This window comes from Anopheles maculipalpis, chromosome 3RL (genome assembly GCF_943734695.1).
Source record: "Anopheles maculipalpis chromosome 3RL, idAnoMacuDA_375_x, whole genome shotgun sequence".
Taxonomy (NCBI): Eukaryota; Metazoa; Arthropoda; class Insecta; order Diptera; family Culicidae; genus Anopheles; species Anopheles maculipalpis.
In genome coordinates, this window is record NC_064872.1 from 84797414 (window position 1) to 84821165 (window position 23752).

The following is a 23752-nucleotide window of genomic DNA, read 5'->3' on the forward strand; positions in this document are numbered from 1 at the left end:
TACATCTTCGGTGTTTCAGGAGTTAAGTCTCCACATTGGTAGATCCACCATGCGTCAAACTAACTGTTTTTTACCCTTTGTTTTATTGAATCCTTTCAGGCCGGTAAAATTGCCAGCCCTTTCTTTATCGCATCCAAACACCGCGAGGGTAGCGTTTTCGAGACATAACTGTTTCCATGCAAAAATCTGTACGCTACTCTTCTCCCATGCTCACCTTCGTGAGGTAGAAAGGCTTCAGTTGGGTTTCGGCAATTTGGCAAGGGTTCAATAAATCCATGCGAACCCACCGTTTGGCAAGTCTGTGCATTGCAAATAAATGCTTGCCCTTGTCGCTTCGGTGATGCACCGAAGTGTACAGCGAGGTTAGAAAGATTTGCATACCTGTAACTGTACTGGTGTGGCTGAGCTTTGGTGAAGCCGGCTACAATGTAACATACGAGGTGAGTTTTGAAGGTTGAAAATTTTTGGGCGAAATTTTGATTAACTTGGAGCGATTATAAATTCAATAAACTTTCGATCGCATCGACACGCATGGCTAGTATTTTATAAATGGCACCGTTATATGCGCGATCGCGATCAGTATTGTGTCAGCAGAGGGTAAAGCAGAGCTGTTGCTTGGTTCTGTGTTGGAGAAGGTATTTGGAGCTGGTTTTTTTTTTCAATTATTTCTGGTGCTGCTTGACGTGATTAGGAGCAAACCATCATGGTTATGCGAAGTGCGCCTTTGATGGGATGGAAGAATGTGAGCACTGGATCCGATGCTGAAAAGCACATGGTTAGTAGAACAGCCGAGAACGTATCGAGCCATTCGAGTAATCTCTCCTTAAATCTACTCCCTTTCTACGTCATTTAATTAGCCAATTACAAGGATATGCGTTCAGGTACAGCAAGGTTCAATCTATGGCGTGCGTGATAGACTCCCAAATGGGCAGAATTACTACTACTTCAAGGGAGTTCCGTACGCGAAGGCACCCGTTGGACAGCTTCGCTTCAAGTCTCCGATGCCTTTGGAAAAGTTTGCCGTCTCCTATCTGGACTGTACTCGCGAGCGTAGCAACTGTCTCGGATTGGATGTACTGACGAAGGAGATCAGTGGCTCTGAAGACGGACTGTTCCTAAACATCTACACGCCGAAGCTAGGCAAACGAGATGATCCGGAACCACTGCCGGTGATGGTGTTCATCCACGGCGGTGGACTTATCGGAGGCCACGGAGATAGTTCGCTCTATCTTCCAAACTACCTCGTACAGGAGGGTGTGATCGTTGTGACGCTCAACTACCGGTTAGGAGTGCTCGGATTTCTCTGTTTACCGGACGCTGGCGTTGAGGGTAATGCGGGTCTTAAGGACCAGCGTGCCGCACTACGGTGGATATCGGAAAACATAGCTGTGTTTGGTGGAGATCCAAGCAATGTGACCCTTTTCGGTGCAAGCTCAGGGGCGATCGCTGTCAACTTCCACTGCCTGTCAGCAGAGTCGAAGCGCTATTTTCATAAAGCAATTCTTCAGAGTGGTTCCATTTACACGGAGTTTGCGTTCCAAGAGCAGCCGGAAGAAAAGGCTCGACGGTTGGCAAAGCTGCTAGGACACAGTCCGACTTCGGATGTGGAAGTGTACGAGATACTTCGAAGTGCACCAGCCCGAAAGTTGTTTGAACTGCAACCACTGGTGCTTACCGAGCGGGAGAAAGCGGTGGAACGTTTGTTTCAGATCCCGTTCCTACCGGTGATCGAGCGATCGGACTCCGGAGATGCATTGATCACTCGTCATCCAACGGAAATTCTCAGTGAGCCAAACTCGATGGACATCCCAATAATACTCGGGTATAACGAGCGGGACGGTATGATGGTACTGATCGATGCCATCAAAACGCTCGCCACGTACAATGCCGAACCGGAACGTTTCATTCCACGAACGGTCGCGCTGGACTACTTCTCACCAGAGGCTCGGGCTCTCGGTGAAGAGATCCGATCTTTCTACTTTGGATCACGCCCCGTCTGCCGCGACACGCTGAATCAACTAACAGACGTATTCACTGACAAGTATCTGCTCGCTTACCGGATGACGGTGGAACTGTGGGCCCGTCATCAACGTCGATCCAAGTTTTTTGGCTATCGTTTCGCGTTTGACGGTTTGTTGAACAAGGGTAAAGCGATCATGTCCCTGGGCACAATGAAAGGCGCGGCCCATATCGACGAGGTGTACTATCTGTTCAGTTCACCGCTACTCCGTACCGAAGTGCCGGAAACGGATCGTGCTTATGGATTGCGAAAAACGATGGTTCGTCTATGGACCAACTTCGCACGGTACAGTGATCCAACGCCTGAAAGCGCTACTCCGGACCCCACCGTTCCCTTCCGCTGGCAGCCTCAACCGAACGTGCCGGAAAATCAGGACGTTCCGCTGATGTGTCTGAACATCACCAACACCGGCATCACAATGGCCGAAATGCCCGAAAAGCGACGGATGAACTTTTGGGCAGGAATTTTCGAACGCTTCAATGGGAAATTGGCTGATGTCAAGTTGCCCACGATCAGCTCGTCGGGCAGTGCTGCAATCGATCTCAACAACAACACTCTATAATGGTGACGTGCTTGGGATGGGACAGCAAACATATGCCTCGCGGGTCTACCATTGAGCGGTGGCCCTGAATGGGGTGAATGAATTGTGTAGCATTAATAGCGTTACAAAGCGCTTCGAAAAGCGCTTCAATGAGTTTCGGCCAGCCTGAAAACCTCCCGAGGAAAAGCGGATCGAACTGCCGGTGCCATTCTTGGTCACATTGTGCTAGCGCTCTATAGAAGAATAAAGCAACAATCAGACCGATCCTCTACCGAATTTCAATGGGCTCGGGATTATTTTTTGTACCTTCTCGCTCTCAAACTTCTAAGCCACGCGCAAAAAAAAACAAATGATACACACGGTGGGACCAATTTGGGACGCATTTGCGATGGGCATTGTTGGGAGGGTGCTTCTCAATACAAACGAATCTGTGAAGGTGCGTGTCATCCTGTGAAGGAGAGGCTTTCTTCTTTTTTTTTTTTTGGACAATCACGAAAGGTCATTCGAAGAAAGGATCGATATCCTTACGTGAGATCGATTGTATTGTGCGATTCGTTATGATAAAGCCATGGTAAAGGAACAAGAAGGATGCAATTCTTGTCCTCAACAAAAAAAAACTCCTTCTCTCACCCGTTCTATTTTCTTATTTGTCGTGTTGGGACTAGGAGGACATGAAGGACATGCTACAATTCTATATACGGGGGAAGATGGGAAAATTATACACAATTACTACGTACACCCGCTTGCCTTTTGAAACGGTTATTGAATGGAACAAGAAAACCCTCCACTGACGTATGTTTGGATTGGAATTCAACGATCGTTCCACACTGTTGTTCGCCCAGATGATACACAAAGTTTGTTGGCTTGTTGAACATGGGTCCTTCCAACAATTTGGTTGCTCGTTTTTCGAGAGCCAAGAGCGTGCGTGTGACACAAAAGGACACTTTCTGGGCCACTGGTCGGGCAACCGTTTACTGGTAAGCGGGCTTGGTAATTGATTATGAATCGTTGGACAGATGTTTCTTTCCGTTCTTTTCCTAGCAACGCTATTGCTTTTAAATTTATGACTTCAAATCTAACTCATTGCTTTTAATGCGTGTTGGATAGATCTAGTCTTTTTGCCACTTCGAACCTCGAGGTTGCTTTTTTAACGCTTCAAACCGAACCTTTTTGCTACGCTACGTATCACACCAGCCAAGCTTCGCCCAACGTACAAGTCATGTGGAAAACATGTTGCTACATGAGATCATTATGTGACTTTGACGAGATGTACGAGCCGTTCGATATTCACAAAACGACTGACATTTGTTTATGTCTGAGAGACACCCGCACATGTGGTCGATCCCACACGACTCTCGGCAACGGATGACATCAGGGTTTTTGATGTTACATTTTGAGCCATTTTTTTAGACAAACGCACGTGTTGAAGGATTGAGTTTCAAGTCATTTGTCCCTGAATATTTCAAGATATAAGCGCCGTGTTGGGAATGAAAAAGACTAATCGAACTGTATTAATATTTATGGAACACAAATATCAATGTGAGTATATTAACCTAAATTTCGAACTCCAGTATGTCATTGCATATTACAACTTAATTTTTTCAATCAAAAATATCTTGCTATTTCCCTTCCTTAATCCTCAATAATTAGTTTACTTCTCATTCGATCATGATGTTTTTTTTTTACCATTCTATTTATCTTGTGACAGTCCTGTTGAAAACAACTTCTGGCCCAGAAATGGACTGACGATAAGGAAAATATGTCTATTCGAGTCCAACCAATCCAACTTGTTGGCATCCTGGGAACTGCACTCAGGTCAATAAAAGTCTCTCGTTCGAGTTCTATCACACCCCAAAAACCCATCCAGCTAAGGAATGTCGTCTGTGGCCATCCTTTTGGCCCTCGTCTCCTTCGGTCAGTACCCTAAGGACGCGGTTTCGGTGGCAGCTCGTCCCATAAAGAGATAATCCTTTTAACGACGTGTTCGGCTACCGTAGAAAAGGGTTATCGCAGAGTAGAGCCTTCCCGCGTGTACGACAGTGGCAAAGGCAAGGCACTGAAAGAGTTTTTCTTTTAATTTTAATGAGATTTGGACGGGCAACGAATGCAAACTTGCCCGGGTAATAAAGGTGACACCGGCACTCGGCCTTACCGGGACCAGAAAAGGATTAACGCTGAGCGTCCGGCTGGGGTCATAATAATGGGATTAACCCGTTCATCCCGCAAACTGCTGCCGCATAAAGCCATCATAAACAGGTTCCTCCCGCCAAAAACCTTTGGGTACCAGGCCACAGAACATTTTGGGCTTTGTTTTTGCCGGTCCGGTGGCCGGTTTTTCGTTTATGGCCAGTGTGTCAATAATTAGATTCGCATCCCGAATGCCAGCGCACAACCCTTTCCCAGCCACAGCCCAGCCACTTCTGTCTACCTCCGGGATGGGACGATCGACGAGAAGGATCGCTTTTTCGGCTGCACCACGGCGTGCGATCGCGGCAATCCTTTGACTTAATCCTGCCGCAACGTTGGCTGCACCCGTTCGGTTTACGCCCCCCTCCTCCGGTACAGACGCTTGCTGTTCGCACGCAACGTCCTGCACCGGCTCGGTTCTTTATTGCTCTAAACGGTGCTAATCCTGTTAACCCTTTTCTTTTCTAATTTAAATATCTGCCAACGGGCTGCGGCTAATCCGTGATCCGGCCGGTGCAGCACACGTTTTTACGATCACTCCATTAAGGGAAGTGTGTAGGTATGTGTGCCAAAGGCCTCCATGGGCAAGTTGGAACAAAATTTGCCCCAAACCGGAACGAAACGGCTTTTTGGGTGACGGAAAAAGGATTCGTATGTTCTAAGTGTGTGCCAGAGAGTTAAAGGGTTAACAGTCGACCGGTGGATTGCTTGGGCTCGTGTAGTGTCCCATAAAATGTATGATGTTCCAGTAGCAATGCAAGTCCGCAATCAAACCATCAGCAAGCCGATCAGTACCAACATTTGGCTACCGGTTTTCCGAAGAAAAGGATTTGGTAGACTTTGTTTTCCCGCTCAACCCTTTCGGTTTGTCAAATTCGTCATGTCACCAAAGGGAAAAGGTTCTGACATTGCTAAATTTTATGATATTTCTATCGTTTATGTGATTCAGCTGTACACAAATTTTCCTATGTATGTGGGAGTATGGATACTGTGTAAATGGCAGTACAATATTCTTGCCATTTGAAAGATTTGTTTCTTATGAAAATCCGAATTAAAATTTAATCCAATCGTGTCGTTTTTGGAGTTCAATTTTTATAGTGAAATTTCATAAAATGCTCATCTATACATATTTCAATATTCATAGATGTTTTGCTTTGTTTACTGCTTTACTGTTTTCATCCTGTTTTTTGATTACCAATATTTTCAATTTTCAATTGTTATGGCCTTTTTTTAATTGAGTTATTTTCTTCAGAAATAAAAATTAAATTAATATGTTAAAATAACAGATGGATAACGAACTATTACTATAACTATTGCCTATTTGTGTAAAAGATTTTTTAAATTTATATTCATTTATAATCCTTGATATCGTGCAAACACAGATGTATTCCTGTCTGCCTTCTGTTGATTCTGTCTGCAACTTTATTTTCTACTAAAAATCTACATCACATTGCCACTATGATTGGCTTATCCATGTCAATCCCAGCTTCCCACATTCCCAGCAACACAAATGCCATCCCTGAAACATTCAAAACACACACACCAATACATTTGCAAACCCAGCCAGCCTCAAAACGGTTTGCACCGACGCAAACGTGTGCCGAAAAAGTCACAATGGGACAGCCATAAATTGGCAAATGAATTCATTAAGCCCTTTCTGCTGTCGGTACCCATGCCTTCCACTCGCTCCAACCCATCGTTACCAAGCGCTGCAGTAAAAGCGAAAGGAGTGCCAAGGACTTTCCTTTTGATCGTGCTAACCCGTAGCATGGATTCGCAAAAAGGATTCTCCCATTTTTATGCTTCCTCCTTTCCTACTGCAAAATTGCAGCTCTTTATGGAAGGAAGAAGTGCTCATAAAGTACTCTTGGCCCTTTTTTTGCACCTCTAACACCCGCTCTTGCTTGCACGTGGTTGCAAATGCAAATTTTTCTGCACTTTCGAAGAAGCATGCCTTTGGTTTCCCCTTTTTCGTGTCCCAGGCCACCAGTGCATCCTTCATCGGCTACGCTTTCCTTCCTTTTCCATTCTCTCTCTCTCTCTTTCGCTCGGTCTTTTTGCAAATGTCTCATTAAATCGTAAACCCCTCCGGGGACTGGGTACGTTTGCGAAGAGAATCCTTTAAGCCGTTGTTGGCCGACGGTCGCATCCTTTCGAGTCTTTGACACTACCAGTGCAGTCGGTGGGTGAAATTGGCAATAGAAAGAGACACACGGGAGAGATGTATGGTGAGAATGAATTTTGCCACTAAATGCTGGCCATAAATGAGTTACTCTTTAACCATCCCTTTGAGACCGGCAGGCAGAAAAAGGATAGCGTCCGACGGTACCAGTCGTCTAGGTTCTGTGGAAGGATTCCGGTTTTATGGCGAATATTATGATTGGCAAGGATTAGATGCTGTCCTTGTCCTGTGCGGCTCATCATACCCGTTCGCTTGGAGATGATTTTTATGGCTTCTATTTTATAGCATCTACCTTTACAGGCCCCCTTCTAACCCGTCAGTTACGCTGAGAGGAAAGGGATATGCGGAAGGATTGCCGATGCAGAAGGGGGAAAATTGCAGGGTTAAGGAACACAGGGTTACCGGGGAAAGGAGGCTGAGGGAATGAGTATGGCAAAATTTTGATAGTCTGTTGCCTGTCAACCTTACCGATGGTTTGCCAGCAAGGTTTGCTAATAAATATGTTTTGGCGAATATGTTGGCAAAATTCGCAACATCAGAGTGGCTTCTTTTGTAGGGGAATTGTAAGGATAAAACATTAAATTTTATGAGAAAAATAGGGTTCCGTTAGGATGGCGAACGCCTAACGGTTCAACGGAAAATTGGTTTTTGTCACTGTTAAACTGCTTTTTTGCAAACAACCGTGTTGCAGTTTGTGCAGTAAAATTGATTTTTGCCATGGTACCGTTTGCCATGAGTTCAATGTCATCGGGAAAATGTTTGGCTGTGCGAATTTGGAAGTACCGTTCCGTTATGGCAGGTAAATTGTGTATTTTTTTGTAATTCTTCTGGCAACAGTGCAATATTGAATACACTTCAGATCTTTTGGAACTTTAAAAGTTGTCATTTTCGAGCAAATTTGGTTCTTTAGCTAAACTTTGCAACCTTTTAGCCTTGTTTCGTATGAATTAACAACCATTTTTTCAAAACTATTTTTGGAGCTTGATATTCCAGGACCTTTGCGAAATGTCTGGAGTAGAGTTATCCTTGTGAAACACAACTCTTGATCACAAATGTTGCCTATTTCTGGTGAAATCCTAGTTCCAAATGATACAATATTTGATTGAAAAATCCCTGGTTCAGTTTTCATTTCTTCAGACGATACGAATTCTTTTAAAAACCAGCAGAAGCGAATTGATTGGATGACTCTAAATTATTTGAAGAAACTGGCATTTAAAAGCCAAAGAAAAGAGGTTTCGGTTTTCCAATCTTCAGAATCAAAACAATTCGCTTATTTATTCAAGCAGCTCCATACAATGACTTCATCGCCAAGCAAATACTCTTAAGCAAAACATCTCCATTGAAAAAATCAAAGTCTGTTGCACCTGTTATCTGTCGCCTGCCCAATTCGTGGGAACAATCGCTAAAATGCAAACAAACAACGTGACAGCACGTTGCAATTATGCCGCACTGTAAAATGCGTACGTATAACTTTCACCATTCCAGCCTCCACACAAATCAACTATAGCTCTTAAAACATGCGCACACACACACACACACACACTCGAACGCAAAACCACTCCCATCGTTAATGACTTGGTCGATTTCCAGCTGGAAGCATCGGAAAAGGGCACAAAATCCGTGTAAGTAAAATTATTAATTTCAACCATAAATAACAATCAAACTATAGTTATAAATTATTTCACACATACACATGCGGTGTCCACCGCATGGCAGATGAGTTTCGGTTGAACTTTTTGCAATGAGAATGACCCGACGATCGCGGGTTCCGATTTCTTCCGATTCCGAAAACATTGGCTGCTCGGAACCATAGGTTGGTTGTGTCGGCGGCAGTTGGCGGGTGTTTTTTTTAGCTCATTTTGGAGCACGATGATTTATGAACGCATTTCGCGGCTTTTGAACTTCGATTTTGATGCATTTCGAGAGTGGCAAGAGACTTGCGGCACGCGAGTTCCAATCCCGTTCGGTGGGGTGTGAAGATTGAAGGAGCTACATTATTGCCTTCGAAAGAGGAAACTTCATTACGGACCGCCTCGAAACAAACGTGACGAATGACGTGTAAATGGGTGAAATGACATCCGGCAATGGTTGCAATTACAATCAAGCGAGAGATACAAAAAAAACTCCTTAAAAGCACCATCAGCCAGGGATCGTTTTTGGCTTTGGCAAGACACTGATGGATCGATCAATTGCATATGTGAGAAGCCCACAGCCTACAATGTTGTTTTGCTTTGCTGTTCTGTTAATCGCGTTCTCTGTGATCCTTTGACTCGTTGGTTCGTTTATCACAAGATATTGCGTGAACTACATCAGAATTCCCGGAATAGCCACTGGAACTCACTTTACTTCAGAAAAGAGTTTTACCTCATCCGACTCAAGGCTAAAGTTATGCACTTTGTTCGAGCATCCTTCAATTTGGCCTTCGATTAAGCTTCCCAGACGGATGGAAATAATCGACTCCAGCGATACATGATTGTTTGATGCTGCTGGATTGCTTCTCAATAGCAGTGGAAGGTCCTTTCACAACGCACATACATTCGTTCTATGCTACGATAATCGTTTTTTTGTTCCACCGTCAAAAGGCTGTGTTTGTGAAGCAAATGTGTAAACATTAAACTCAAGGTCTCCAGAATTGTTCTGGTGCTGTTGTGCCATTCTTCACTTCAGCAGAATGACCCTCAAACACTAGAAGACCCATTAGGAGCGAGCCGTAAAGTCATCTACGCACAGGAAACTCTATTTTCAAGTCGGCTTTCCTGGCTTTGCATGAAACGAAAAATGGCAAAAGAAATTCCATGATAAAAACCATATCGTAAAATTATCATTTCTGGCTAAACACAACAAAACCGGTCCATTACGGTTGTTGCAGTCCTGCTCACACGAACTGCTCGGTGAATGCGGTGCGAAAGGACTGGAGAGAGAGGATAGCTTCATGCATCCTGGGTGACCTCCTGCCGCGTGGGCCAGGTCGATTTGCATCGGAGAATGCGTTTTGCCTTGACACCTACCTCCGTGGTCTGTCTACCCACTCGGCAGGACCTCGCCAGACAGAATCTATGGGACGTCCCCATAGGAAGCGATATTTTCGTGTTGTTTGTAGGTATCCTTTTTGCCACTCTAGAAAAATAGAAAAAAAAACAACTCCCCCCCGCCTGGTGTTGGTGCCAGTTTCCGTTGTTTTAAGGTGAATTGAGTGGTTTTGGGTTGCGATTGTGTTGTTGTGTTTGGGTTGGCGAAAACTCACAAAGCCATCACGCATAACGAAACGCACTAGGAAGCTGCTGCTCAGGCTTGGTTGAAATGGCCAAGCGCTCCCCATGGTCGAAGGTGACCGATAGCTTCACAAAACCGGAACGAATCTAACTACTGGGGTTTCAGGTTGTCTGGAAATGAACCCAAAAACCCGCTGCTTTGAGGGTTTGTTTTTTCTTCCTCTGTCGAAATCAGACGTTCCGGTAGATCGATTTTGGTTGCTGAATGGTTGGTGCCTTTTGACACGGTGATGTGATGCTGTCATCGTCTTTGTGATGACATTGTTGAGCGTGGTTTTTGGAAGATGTTTGTCTGTTTGTCGGAGGTCTTACTTTGTTTCGTTGCCACCACCCGTAGGGATTTGTGTGCGATCATTGAATTGAATGTTGGTTGGGTTGTATGAGAACTGTGGAAAGCCTAGTAGCATGTGTTTGGAGATGTCAGGAGTTTTACTTTTAATGTGTACAATGTCCATTGGGAATGGAGAAAAAAACACGTTGGAGTTATCCATCCGAGGATTTCCATCATTAATCACCACGATTTTCACCGTTCTTCTTAGTAAAATTGCCTTCTACTATCTTCCTATTAACATATTCAACTATGGTTTCTTTCCATCATTGCACTTATCGTCCAAGATCTTCTTGACTATTTATGTTGTTGCGTCGATGGTTCATGTCAAGATGTGGCTCTATAGTAGAGCAATAAGATGGTAAATTGAAAATGATGCACATCAACAACAAACTTCTATTCTGATCGCATACGTTGTCTTTTATCCTTTAAGCGAAATAAATTAATTTAGATTTGAACTGAATCGAGAAGCTAGGAATTTTTCGAACCTTTACATTGGTCCAATGTCAGAACTGAGAAATTACACTAATCCCAACACTCATTGTTTTTAAGCAGTATTGCGTAGTCTTAAATACTGCGACCAAATCCTCACACAATACGCTAACCGCTACTGATTGAGCGTGCCCCGTGCGTACCACAAAAATTTCTCGTACCAATTTAACGCAAAACCATTTGTTGGCGCCTCGTAAAATCGCTTTGTGTCACATTGTCTTCCTATACCGTCGGCTGTCATTGCATCGGGTCATCACAGATAAGACAAACACATCAGGCGCAGATCAGAAAACGAGATCATGACTCTATTCCTCGGGGATTCGGCACGAAGCAACGCCGTGTCGATAAATTCTTCAATCCATTCGTGTCGCGGTTGACGGATTAGTGCAGCTGTTTTCGGCGTCTGTGGCCACTTCGCTCCCTGCCAGCTGGTAACGCGAGATTGCGTGAATCTAGCGCTGATTTGACGCTCCTAGCGACAGAAGCTCCGACCGATCCATCACCGCTCGGTCAGGGTTCCGTTACGGGTAACAATATTTGAGAAGCACTTTCCGGTGTCCCGGTTGCGCTGTATATGTGTGGCAATGAAGGCAGACCAAACAAGTGCGTAGATTGTCTCAGGCTTGGTGGTAAGATTTGACGCTGACGTCTGGCCTTTTTTTTTTGTTTCTTGTCTTTCCCACTGTTGTTTCACACATCGTCACGACTGTCAGGGCGTAATGCGTGCCGAAATCCGCACCCCATCGGTCACACGAAAAAGCGTATGCGAGATCCACCCGACCACCACGCGCCTGAAGCTGAACGTCGTCGTCGCGCCCGCACACAATGCGCACACGACGTGGCGTTGAAACAAACAAATCGCGATAGCAAAACAAAATTCGTGAAATATTTCCACCGACCGTTATATATGATGAAAACTAGTCCATTGAACGTGAAGGAAGGTGCAGTGGGAGGGCAGCAGCAGAAAACCTAGCAGGTCGTCAGGCACACCACAGCACCAAAGCGGCCGAGTCATTTGTTTCGAGCCGGTGTTTGCCCACAGCCGACGTCGTTCAGGAACGCGTGTACGACGAGTGCGCTCAGACAAAGCAAACAACAACAGCGTGGCGACGAATTTTCCTCCCAGCAACCTCCCCCAAAGCCAGCCATTTCACACTCGAACATTGATCGGTTTCAGAATGCAAAAGCCGCCCAGTCTGGCCAGCAATGCGGTGGGTTCGAGAAAATTGAGAATTTTCTCGCCCCCCATCTTTTTCCACCCGTTGGATCGGTTCGCTCTAATGAACTGGCGAGCTAATTGAGAAAAATGTAAAAATAAAATACCATCTTCTCTCCCTGGACGGCCCGTTGCCCGGCTTGAGTTCCCAAGGGTCCCGGAGGTTATTCTAAGCGTCTCGTTAGCTGTCAAATTATCGCGCCTTCGTTCGTGGTGGTGGATCGCGTACCGTTTGCCGACAGGGAATTGGATCGGTACGAAATCATCAGGTTTTACTGTGAATGTGCGTCTTTTGATGTGTGAAATGTTTTTTGAGCAATTTGAGACATGTTAAATGTTCAATTTTTGTTTAGCATCAATTAATTTTCCAATCATAATTAGTCAAAATTGATGACCAACTGTGATCAAGAAAAAGGAAAACTGAAGTGTAATTTTAGGAATATTTTTAATAAGTTTTCCAGTGTTGTTTCAACACACAACAATTTAAGAATATAATCTGTTGTTGAAAGCAAGGAATATCATAACTACCATGCTTTGCTATTAACTGATAAATTTGAACTTCTCATAAGCTAAAACTTCTCTAAGGAGTATATGCAATAAACTAAACTTCTCTAAAGCTACCATGTACAACAAAATTTAAGTAATAATTATTCTTGAGCTTGTAGAAACGAAACCATTACCATAATCAAAACCTTTTTTGTAAAAAACAAACTAACTGTATTAATATTATCTATTGGATTAATATACTATATTGGAATATTATCATTGTCCCTTTTCAATTGCACAGGCTAAGAGTTGCGAAGAGGAGCGATTCGATATTAGAACCAATTAAAACAAGTAGTTTCACCCAAACGAATTAAATAAAATGCCCACTAATGAGCGCGATCTCGCTCAGCCGGCTCAATTCCTGTCGCGTCGATCGGGGCCACAGCACATTGACAAGAGGTAAAAGAGCTCCACACCAACACGTGCGCGATCGTGGAAAATTGATTCATTTTGGACCATAGCCAGCGCCCGAGATCCAGACAGAGGGCAACACGACATGCCGTTTTGCGTTGCATAATGCAGGATTATTTCGTCGTCTTGCTGTCTGGTGCAGCGAGTTGTTTTTTTTTTTCGCGCGAGAGTGTGGCCCGCTTTTCCCACCTCGTCCCAAGGACGGACGGGACGGAAGAAGTGCGTTCTGGGCCTGTGCGATCATTAAACATGACGTCTAAATGTCATAGGGTGAAGGGTGTCTCGTTTGCTCCTTTTTTTTCTCGTACATCGATGCTGATATGCGAAGCATACTTCGGGTGACACGAGTTGCGCTGGGAACATATTTGAAAATAGCTTAACGTCCACATCGGTTCTGGCGGCGCAATATTGCCCGGACGAATTCATCATGTTGACATGAATTTTAAAAATGCCGGCACAGGACACGGTGTCCCCGGAGGGTTAAATTTGGCGCTGGTTGTGAGTGCCTCACACTGCCGTGTGTGTGTGTGCTTGCTGTGCGATTGATTAGTTGCTTTGAGTAATGGTAATGGTACCACTTCCGGTGGGCCTTTTGACATTTTCCCTGTCAAGGAAGGCACAGCAAAAGCTGCAAGAAGTCGTTAAAATTTTCTCACCGCAAGTACTTGTCCACTTTTTAACTTGGTTTGTCACCTTAGATCGCTATATAAGAAATAAATTATGAGATTTAATGAAAAATTACCAATTTATAGTGTTTATTTATAGAAATTTTGTATCTTGGATGCTACATTCGGCTCTCTTTGATAATTTTTTTGAAACTAGCAATCATATCAGCAAGCAATCATTCATTCAGCATTAAATAAAGAAACAAAATAAAACATTTAACCCAGGAGCAATCGTCACAATCAAATTTAAACAACTAAATTGCACAATTTATCACAGAGCGGCCAATAAAAATGGATAACATTACTTATTACTGCACAACCACACTCACACATATTCCCTGTACACGGAAAAGCCTCGTCGGTGGTCATCGCAAAATGCAAAATCCCCGAAACCCCACGGACAAACTAATTAACATTCGATAATTAACAAACACGGTTCCTTGCAAAAACCGTTCCACACGGTTTCGTCCAGGAAATCAACAGCTCTAGCCCCCGAGGGAATGAGTCTGTTCTCTCGCTGGTTCTGATGTCACGCACAAAGATGCTCCACGATCGGACGCAGACTGCGCTGACTGTCGATCCCTTTCTGTGGCCATCTGTTTCGGGTGGCTCGAGAAGCCTTCAGCCCAAGACAGCCGTGGGCCGAAAGATCCGTGGGGAGAAGATTTATCTTTAAAATAAAATATCGATTAATCAATAATGTTCTTCGATCGAGTGGTGTTTTTTTTTTTGCGCATCGCCACCTTCAGCGTTGTACCGTGGACAGGATTTCTTGGAAATTGGTCTGATTTCGCACATGACCACCATCAGTGATCGTGAGCCGAGGACCACCAAACATTCCGGTTGGGAGATGAACTTTTTCCGTTAGTTTTTGTGGAGTAGTTGAAGCTTGCAGCATGCTTTATTATACATCATGCTTTGTACGAAATATGGAATATTCTTTGTGTATATTTTTTCCCCTTTGACCTACAAATTTTCATTGAGGATGATCTCACTAAGAACCAAGAGAAAAAAGTATGAAAAATGTATCAAATCAGTGTCATTTATTCGTCCCAAATCGTCTTTGCGCAAGGTTTTGCCTGCATCCCGGAAGACTTTAAGCCAAAAAATAAGCCCACAAACCACACACTTGCTGGGTGGTTCTTTTTGCTAATTTAAAAACACGTTCTCTCATTTCCAACTCATTACAGCTTTTTGCATGTTTCGCCAAAACCAACGTTACGTGGAGGGTGTTTGCTTTTTTCTCATGCACCTTTTCCATTTCACATATGTTTTTTCTTGCTGTTTGTTTCCCACGTTTTTGTGCTTCTTTTGCACATCCATACCATTGAGTGCATGTTCTGAAACTTTTGTGTAAAGAGCCAAGGGAAATCAGCATTAGCGTCATATTTGTGTGGCGAGCGGTTGAATGATTTATCGACAGCAGTGCATCTCTGCATCTTCACCGTGCGAGAAACAGCTTTGAGCAAAATCTATCAAGCAAAATTGCCCCTGAGGTTATAAAACTGCATTGCCAACGCAGGAAGCAATCAAATTATGTTGATTTTAGTAACATTTGCTGCCTAAAAGGAGCTATAAGATTTATCATCGGAGCAAGAAACAAAAGTTTTCCTATGCGAATGAATCCCTTCAAGGGCGAGATTCACGCACCAAACCGTTGTACATTGTAAAAGTATAATTAATTTCCCAAATTATCAGCTATCATAATGTGCACGATACGCCACCCGGCTTGGGCGATGAAAATTGAAAAATTGCATTTCGCAAACGCGCGCAGCCCAAATGCCGGCGAGCAATAAAACTCCAATAAACGGAATGCCTTGCAGGTGGTACCGATCTTAATTAAAAGTTTTCTCAAGCGATAATCGAACCTGATCGGCTGGCTAAGATGATCGAACGATTGGCATTTTATTTATCGAACGATCGATGGACCGAACCGAGCGCAGTTGGTACACAAAGTCGAATCTTTGATATCACGCTTGCAGTGCAATCTGTTTGCTGCATCCACAAACAATTGTTAGTTGTTCTTGGTTGTGTTTTTCCGCATCGGTCGATTTCAATTCAGGTCAGCTCGTTCAAACTTTTGATGAATCATTTTGGGTATTTTTAATTAAAATTTATTTGCACCAACCGTGTGTTTGCACCCAGCATTCGATGCAATTGCACGCGAGTGGATCGTGCCCGTTTCTTTCTCCTGCCAACGTTCGCGTTACGTACGTTCTGCTTGTCACCTGCGCTACGGATGGTTTGAAGCGATCGAACCGCACGCCATCATCAAGTCACGGCGGCCGGTTCCGGTGCGGCGTATAAACGCAATCAGCACCGACCACGGTTGGGTGTGGTAAGGGGAGGAACTGCTTTTAATTTATTGCTTTATCACGAGATGAAGCCGATCGATGCCGCCACCGACACTGCCGACGCCGTGCAATTGCACCGCGAAAAAAAAAACCTCCCTCCCATTTCCATCCACCATCCAGAGACGCGGATATCAATCTGTCATCACGAACTCGTCGTCGAACGCAAACGTCAATAGTCTGGACACGGTCCATAGGTGGGTTTGATCGTGACTTTGCTTTGCTTTAAATTTCAGTAGCTTGGGGTTGGGGACTAGTGGAATTCCCCGATCCGTCTAATGGATTAATTTTTCATATTCATAGCCGTGGTTTTAAGCATCGTGCCGTACAAGCCACTGCAACAAGCGCCTTCACGCGGGAACAAAATTCTCAGAAAAATGACCTTGCATAAGGTGTAATTGGACTAGGTTTACAGGTTGAACTATTTTGTTTTGCAACAAAAAAAAAACCCCCTCAAATGCAAATCGAACGCCACCCAACGGGTTGATCGTTAATGCGCAGAATCATATCGATTGTTAAGTTAGCTGCCAATTAGTCGGACAAGGTTTCAATCGTAACAGGTGAGGTGTTTTTTGACAGTGAAAGGATATGCTGTACGTGTTTTTGTACAGATTGAAATAGCCAACTGAAGTTGTTGATAGGTTTTCGAACGTTTCGTGTTTAAGAAATTGTTCTTTGATTTGTTTATTATCACTTCATGAGACTTATAGAGCTGCTATTCTGTTTTTCTTTTGACCGAATTTTCGCGAAAACAAATATTAGATCCGATTATAGCTGAAGAAGCGAGACAAGATCATCATTAATTTCAACTCGTTTTATTCTTTAGTATCTTATGAGCTTCGAAATACATTTTGAAAACCGTGGACCAACGACAAACACTTGATTAGGAAAACATTTACAAACAACTTCAGGCTAAATGCGTCAGTTTACAAGGAATCCTTTCTTACATTTTCATATTTATTCAAGGCTCGCTGATTGATTATATAGATAAAATTCTCATGATCATCCTAATTCATGTATCACTATGCTTCGTAATTGTTGAGTTTATCCTTTCCTCAATTATTCTAATGTACTTCTGCCAGGCAAGAAATGTGATTCTCAACCACGCAAACCAATTAGTCATAATGTGTGCTGGGCAATAAAAATCCAAACCATTTTGCAAGCCCCATCAACACGGCCGCGGGAACGATTTAATCTAGATCAAACGATACCACCGGCTCACGCAGAATAAAACACGGGCTAAAACACATTTGAACCCCACTTTCACATCGCTGATAAATAAGGGTGAGCGTCAGTCTGTGTGTAGGGGCAGTTTAGCACCGTTGTCACATCAAACACATCACTATAAATATCATCTCGCTGGCCGAGGCGAAAGGGCATCTGTCGCTACACGTTGCTACAGCTGCGGCCAAATGGAATAAAAACAACGACGAATCATATCCGACCAGCTTCTCCGTCAATCAAAACAACGTGTGCCGGTTGGAAGCAAGTGTCATTTAAATGAATAGTAGTAGAAAAAAATGGGGATGCACACTCACACACCCCCTCCATAAGATCTGCTTCAATGTTCACCATTTATTTATTGCATCACCTGTACAAGTAACGTGGAGCTGTTTTTGCTCGAAGCGCGTTCGACCGGGCGCCAGCCTTTTTCTTCTTCTTTTCGCAGTTGTTTTTGCTTGGCGTGTTTGTGAGGGTGTGCTCTTGTTTTCATGTCATTTCCGTTGATGCTTTTGGGGAGGGGCAGTTTGGTTCCGGCAGGGGTTTGGGGACGATTTGTTGGTTCAACTTGCTTGGCCGTCTCACTAAGGTAGACAGCAGAGAGAAAATCCAACAAAATTTCCCACCGTCTCTTTGTGTCGACACGATCGCTCTATTTCTGCGTCTCATCCCCTTTCACGCTTCTTTTCCATCCTCCACCCCTTCTCCTCTCCCCGCTTCCCCATGGAAATCCGAAACCCCCTCACATTACCGGCAGCAGCAGTTGCGATCCTCGTCACCGGAGCTAATTTATGAAACCATTTCGTCAAATTTAGATTTTATAGACTATTTATAGGCGATCGTCCGAGACGCGGGCACGTTTAATGTTGCCGCCACCGTGCCCCGTACCCGTATATACCCGTATTAGACGTGGACGGTGGTGAGCCAATATTTAAATAAACCATCGTTCGATGGTAAACCTCTCGCCAACGCCACTTTCCCTCAACCAAAGACGATCGACCGGATCGACATGTGTAACCCCTCCTGCTAGCCCCTAATATCGGACAGCAAGAGCAGCCTGTAATCGTGAACGCGACGGAACACGAAAGCACACAGGTCGTAATGAAACTGGCCAACCTGAAAAAGGCCACGAGAGCGTGCGCGCGCGCGCGCTCCTTCGGTCGCGAGTGGGAGCCAGAGTTAATTTATTTTCGGCAGGAACAGAAGTGCCGAAAATTTATTACTTTTAAACGATATTTGAAATTCAATCCTAAGGAGAGCAGACGCTGTTGTTGCTACTACCACTGCTTAGGGGATCTCTTCTTCAGCTCGAATTGGGAGCTTTTGTGCAAAACGAAACACACCGATTAAGTGCGAACGTTTTTTCAGGGGAACGCGCCGAAAACGTTTTGTTGCTTACGACTCGTGAGAAGGCCCACACTCTTTACTGCATTAGGAACACACGACCCATATACGAGGTGGCTTGATGTCGCTAAACCCATTTGTAGTCGATGGATTTTTGTTTTAGCCGTTTTTGTTTGAAACCGTCTAAAGAGTGTTGTCATTTTGTGGATAAGCGGATCGAATACTAATTGGTACTTCTTTGGTAGTTTTTACTAGTCATTATTTTAACTAAACTATGTCCTAATATAACGTTATAATACAGGTGGAGGCTACGATACATTACGAACTTCGTCTTACCAGTTTTATTATTCACTCGAGATTTAAACGTTAAATGTTTAATCATCCGTGTGACATCCTGTGCGAACGAATGACCCTGGATTTTATGCACCAGCTCTTAACAAATGCATCTTAATTTAATCACCATTCTAATCATACCACTTCCTGCATAAACGCACAGGTATTGATTACAGTACCGCGTTCGTAGAATTTTTGCTCATGCAATTGCGCTCATTTCCGCGCCGGCTGATTCTACTTGAATTCATGATTCACCAACCGGCTTTAAAAAAAAACTCGTCGTGCCCTCTTGAATAGGGTGTAAAGATTGTTTTCGCCGGCACGACATCTAGCAAACACGATCATTTACCACGTTTAGAGACGCATTCTGAATGAAATTAGCTATAAATTAGCATAAGCGCAGGACCACGGATGTAGCGGGCGTTTTCGTTCGAAGTCCAGCCAGAGCCGGTCCCGTCACGGGGCCGTCGGACGAGACGTCGCCAACGGTCAACCTGACAGATGGGCACTTCGGACGAGCGTTGATCTAATTCCGTATATCACGGGCGGCACTGTCGCTAAACGGAGTGATTATTAATCTTGCTTGTAGAGAACATCACATCATTTATGCCACTGGATTTATTTTCTCTGCTTTATCCCGTCATCAGTGGCGTGGATGTGGCGTACGTACGATACGCCAACGCGCCGCCAAATCTTTGATGCCTGTGTATGAATGCCGGACGGATGCCAGTCGCAGGTCACACGTCGTCTAGTACGAAGCGTAGTCATCGTTTCATCGCCCAACTTGAAGGAAAATAAACAAATCACCGCTGGCTCACCAGTGCAGGTGGTACGGTGGCCAGGGTAGCATGATTTTATATGCGCGTTTCGTTATTGAAAACATTAGTCATCCTTCAGCCGTACGCCGTGGAGCAGACATGGAACGACGGTAGAAAGACAAGACGGTGGTAGACCTAATTTTAACTCACCAGCTTGATTTGCTTTCCGTTGGTCCACTGGAACTACACCGGTCATGGAATCCAACGCTAGAGACAGGAACAAGCAGCGAACGCAGCCACCAACCAGACCAGAGCCAGAGTTCCAAAATTAGAACACTTTACCGTCAACCACCCACTCGTGCCGCGACAAGGTCGTACTATTCTTAGTAACAACGCACGATTATGATGTGGCACGCTCGTTCACCGTCCGACAGGGAAGAAACGCTCTACTTGTTCTTTTTATTCTCTACGACCACGGTAAGGACGTAGCTGGATGATGGAAGTGGCCTTGGGTATGGAAGAGGCGGAGATCCTTGAGCGGTGAGAGGGTGTTTTTAAGTGGTGCGAAATTTTGCCAAGACGGAAGCATAAACGCACGGCGATTGTGGATGATCGATGACAGATAGGGAAGGTGTAGAACGATCAAGTGATGATCGGTGGCAGTGATGACCGGCCGGAGATGGTTGTAAAGATTAAGTGCTGTGCGCATTATTTACTCACTTAGTAGAGAGAGCCGAAATGTGAAAATCGTTTTTCTATTCAATTAAGGGAAAATCAATCCAAAAGCACCAAAACAAGCAGTAACAAGGATTGAAACAAACAATATGCGACAAAAAAAACTCCGAATTTGTAACTGAACAACAAATCAGTTCATTTCCAGTTCATCAGTTCTAATTCATATCGTTTTACCATATATTTGTTTATTTTTGTATGCTGATGCAAGCAGAAATCTTTTTATAAATAGTTTTTTAAGTAGCGTTTTCTCTTTTCCCACTTATTAAATTTTCAAAAAAAAACGCCTAAAAAATCGTTTCTGCATTACATTGCAAACATGACACATCAGCTTGTCCTTTTCTGTGTTCAACAGCAAACGTTCTGCCACAACAAACAAACGATTGTTTTACTTCTGTAGTCTCTGTAGCGTATTCGTACTATTATTAATAAAACGAACACTAAGCACGGCGCTTGGCAGACCGGCCACCCGAGACCAACGGCATCATTGCACGCGTAAAACGTCTGTCAAACCGAGACGAAAACCTGCCCTGTCAACACTGACGAATATATGGAATGTTTCAAGTTTAAGCCCACTGCATTGCATTGCTGGCGCGGTCGATCTTACGGACGAAAAAAAAAAAGTTTGTTTGAATTTAAAGTCTGCTTGCACCATTTTTCTTCCCCAAAATATTCGAGGAAAGCGTGTGCGTGTTGTTGTTCGGCTTGGTAAGGGGGAAAACATCGTTGGTCAGCCCGTTTGTTCGTCGCATTCCAATGAGCACGATTCCAACAGCGCCTACGTCTTGCAAGTGCGCACGTGCGCAATCTGTTACGTCCCTCCTTCCTTCTACTCTCCTGCCCACAACCCATCCTTCCCAGCCAAATATTTCTTTTTCGCCCTCTCAAATGACAGCACTTACCAATTTGCGCCAGCCAACGTTATTCCGTTGTTATTCCGAGAACGTTTGCCAAAATTGCGATCATGTCAGTTAGCAGCTGATCATCGCTGTGAGTTGAAAAAAAAATGTGTCACCAATGACCCGAAGGGGCACCAAATCGATCGTCTTACTGCCCCCTTCCAATACAACACCACCCGTGGACAATTGTTTTCCTAACCACCACGTGTCGAATGGTTGAAAATTGTTTTACCACCCGCACCTACCAGCGATCGATCGCTTAAGAAACTGTCCTGTCCACCTCCTGCTCGACAACGATGAATTTTTTTTTAATTCTCTTTCCCTGCTCTGTTAAGAAGGAATGTGTGTTTATTATGATTCCTTCCCGGGGAGCGTGTGGACTAAATACGTCTGACCGGGAACCATTTGCATCAGAGTTCGATGAGTTGCTGGCAGGTATGCGATGACGGCATCGGTGACGTTCGTGGGTCATCTTTTGTGCGCAAAAATGTGTTTCGAATTGCGCAAAACACACCTCTCAAGTGGAGGATGTTGGGTTTTTCTTGGATTTTTCCCCTATTGGTGAGTTTTGTACGAGATCTGCGTAAAACACAGACGGCATTCGTCATGCGACAGATACGAGTCCATGGGTGGTAGTTATGCTGGTTGCAATAGAAAAAATGGTAAAGAAAGAAAGAAAATAATAGCTTGTTTTACGTATCAGTTTTTCGGCGTTTACCATTTTCTGTTTTAAATTATTACATATTTATCCGAATACGTTCTAAGTAGAAGTGAGATGCTCCCAACTAACAACAATTTATTTTGTGAAAGAACTGCTTTGATGAACCGATGATGATCCCCTGCGATCAGCATTTTGAACACTTTGGTATGGTTTATCAGGATCTGCCTTTTTGAGAGGCTACTTTTGCATATTTCCAAAAGTTAGTTAATTTTTTTAATACAGATTTTGAAGGAGTTTTCATTCCACTGTTCTTTTACCCAGGAAGATTTTAATCAAATTTTGAATTTCTGTAACTGTTTTCTCTTAATTTGGTGATAAGATTTTTATGTTTGAAAAAGTATTTTAGTTTTCGGTTAGTGTAGGTTTTGCAAGTGAAGTAAACATTAATTTTCTTGACTTCCAACAAAATTTTGATATGAATTCTACTTGGTAGTATGACATTCTTCGTTACACCTTCGTTGCAATGTCGTTAAATGTTCATTAACGTTTTTATGCATCGACCTCTTTCTTGAAAGCACCCCAGTTGTGTCATTTATTGATCAGCGAACTCGAAATGGTGATCAAGATTAAACCGACGATCGAGAAATGACTTGAAAGGAATTTGCACCTTTGATGCATACAAAACACAGCAAACAGCATTCTGCCCCATCATCTCAATCAAGCCAGTTCCTACAGTCAAATACCAAAAAAATCAACATTAATCTTCAAGTGTCCAGACTCCAGGCAGTCCCGGACACAATGGCACAACGTCCATCCATCCATCGATTGCGTCGATTTGATGCATTTCAACTTTTGCTGCTTGAAGTTTAGTGCATTGTTCATTCTGCTCCGAGGCAATCGATTCTCCACAGGTGTAGCGAGTGATCTGGGACTTATTTTTTATGTGCCACTTCAATTTGGGTCGTAATTTACCCTCCCCAGTGAGAGAAAAAAAAAACACCCGCCATCGATTCCGCCCGTACGAACAGACAATGCATACGAACTCCTGCTGCAACGTGCTGCATCGTCGCGATGGCGTTCGTGGATCGATTGCAAATATTGTGAACCAAGCGCACCGGCCTGAAAGCCATTTGCGCACGGCAAACCTATTAAAGGTATTTATTTCGATTTATTATTTATCCGCGGTCCAAATACCGATGACCCTTCGGGGCGCACGCGTTTCCTTTTTTTTCCCTGTGCGCTTTTCAACGCAGCCCAGAGAATCAAATCTTCTCTAGAAGCCTGAATCAACCCGTGGCGTGGCTCAGTACGGGGGCTTGCTTTTACAATATGGGAACAGACAATCAGTGCTTGGTATCCCCAAGATGGTGCAAATATTTTCTTCAACCTTGCTCCGAGGTTTCGATAGTGTTACGAAGGTGTTTGCCGTGCAACTGCAACTGCACATGCACAAAACGACCCTTTTTCTGCTGGCAAACTAGCTCCTGCTGTGTGTGACTTTGCCGGTCCTCTGTGCCTCTGTTGTTCTTTGCATTGCGGCCTTGCGGTTCGATTCGTTACGGTTCAATGTGGCGTTTGTAAAGAGGGAGAAAA

At 44.0% G+C, this 23752-nt stretch overlaps 2 protein-coding genes across 3 annotated transcripts in view; both read left to right on the forward strand.

The window, feature by feature from the left end:
• Positions 1 to 23752, forward strand: part of LOC126561420 (protein Smaug) — a 469519-nt gene that overhangs the window by 95716 nt on the left and 350051 nt on the right. The gene's annotated exons all lie outside the window — the stretch shown is intronic.
• Positions 699 to 2582, forward strand: LOC126561897 (esterase B1-like). The gene is made up of 2 exons (XM_050218263.1): positions 699 to 775; positions 858 to 2582. The coding sequence occupies exons 1-2, from the start codon at positions 704 to 706 to the stop codon at positions 2580 to 2582; spliced, it is 1797 nt and encodes a 598-aa protein (XP_050074220.1). The 5' UTR covers positions 699 to 703.

Bases quoted from the DNA above. Each gene is read 5' to 3' on its own strand.
- LOC126561897 (XM_050218263.1), top strand. From the start codon at position 704: ATGGTTATGCGAAGTGCGCCTTTGATGGGATGGAAGAATGTGAGCACT. The intron at 776-857 runs GTTAGTAGAACA...TCATTTAATTAG, and splicing joins CCGATGCTGAAAAGCACATG to CCAATTACAAGGATATGCGT.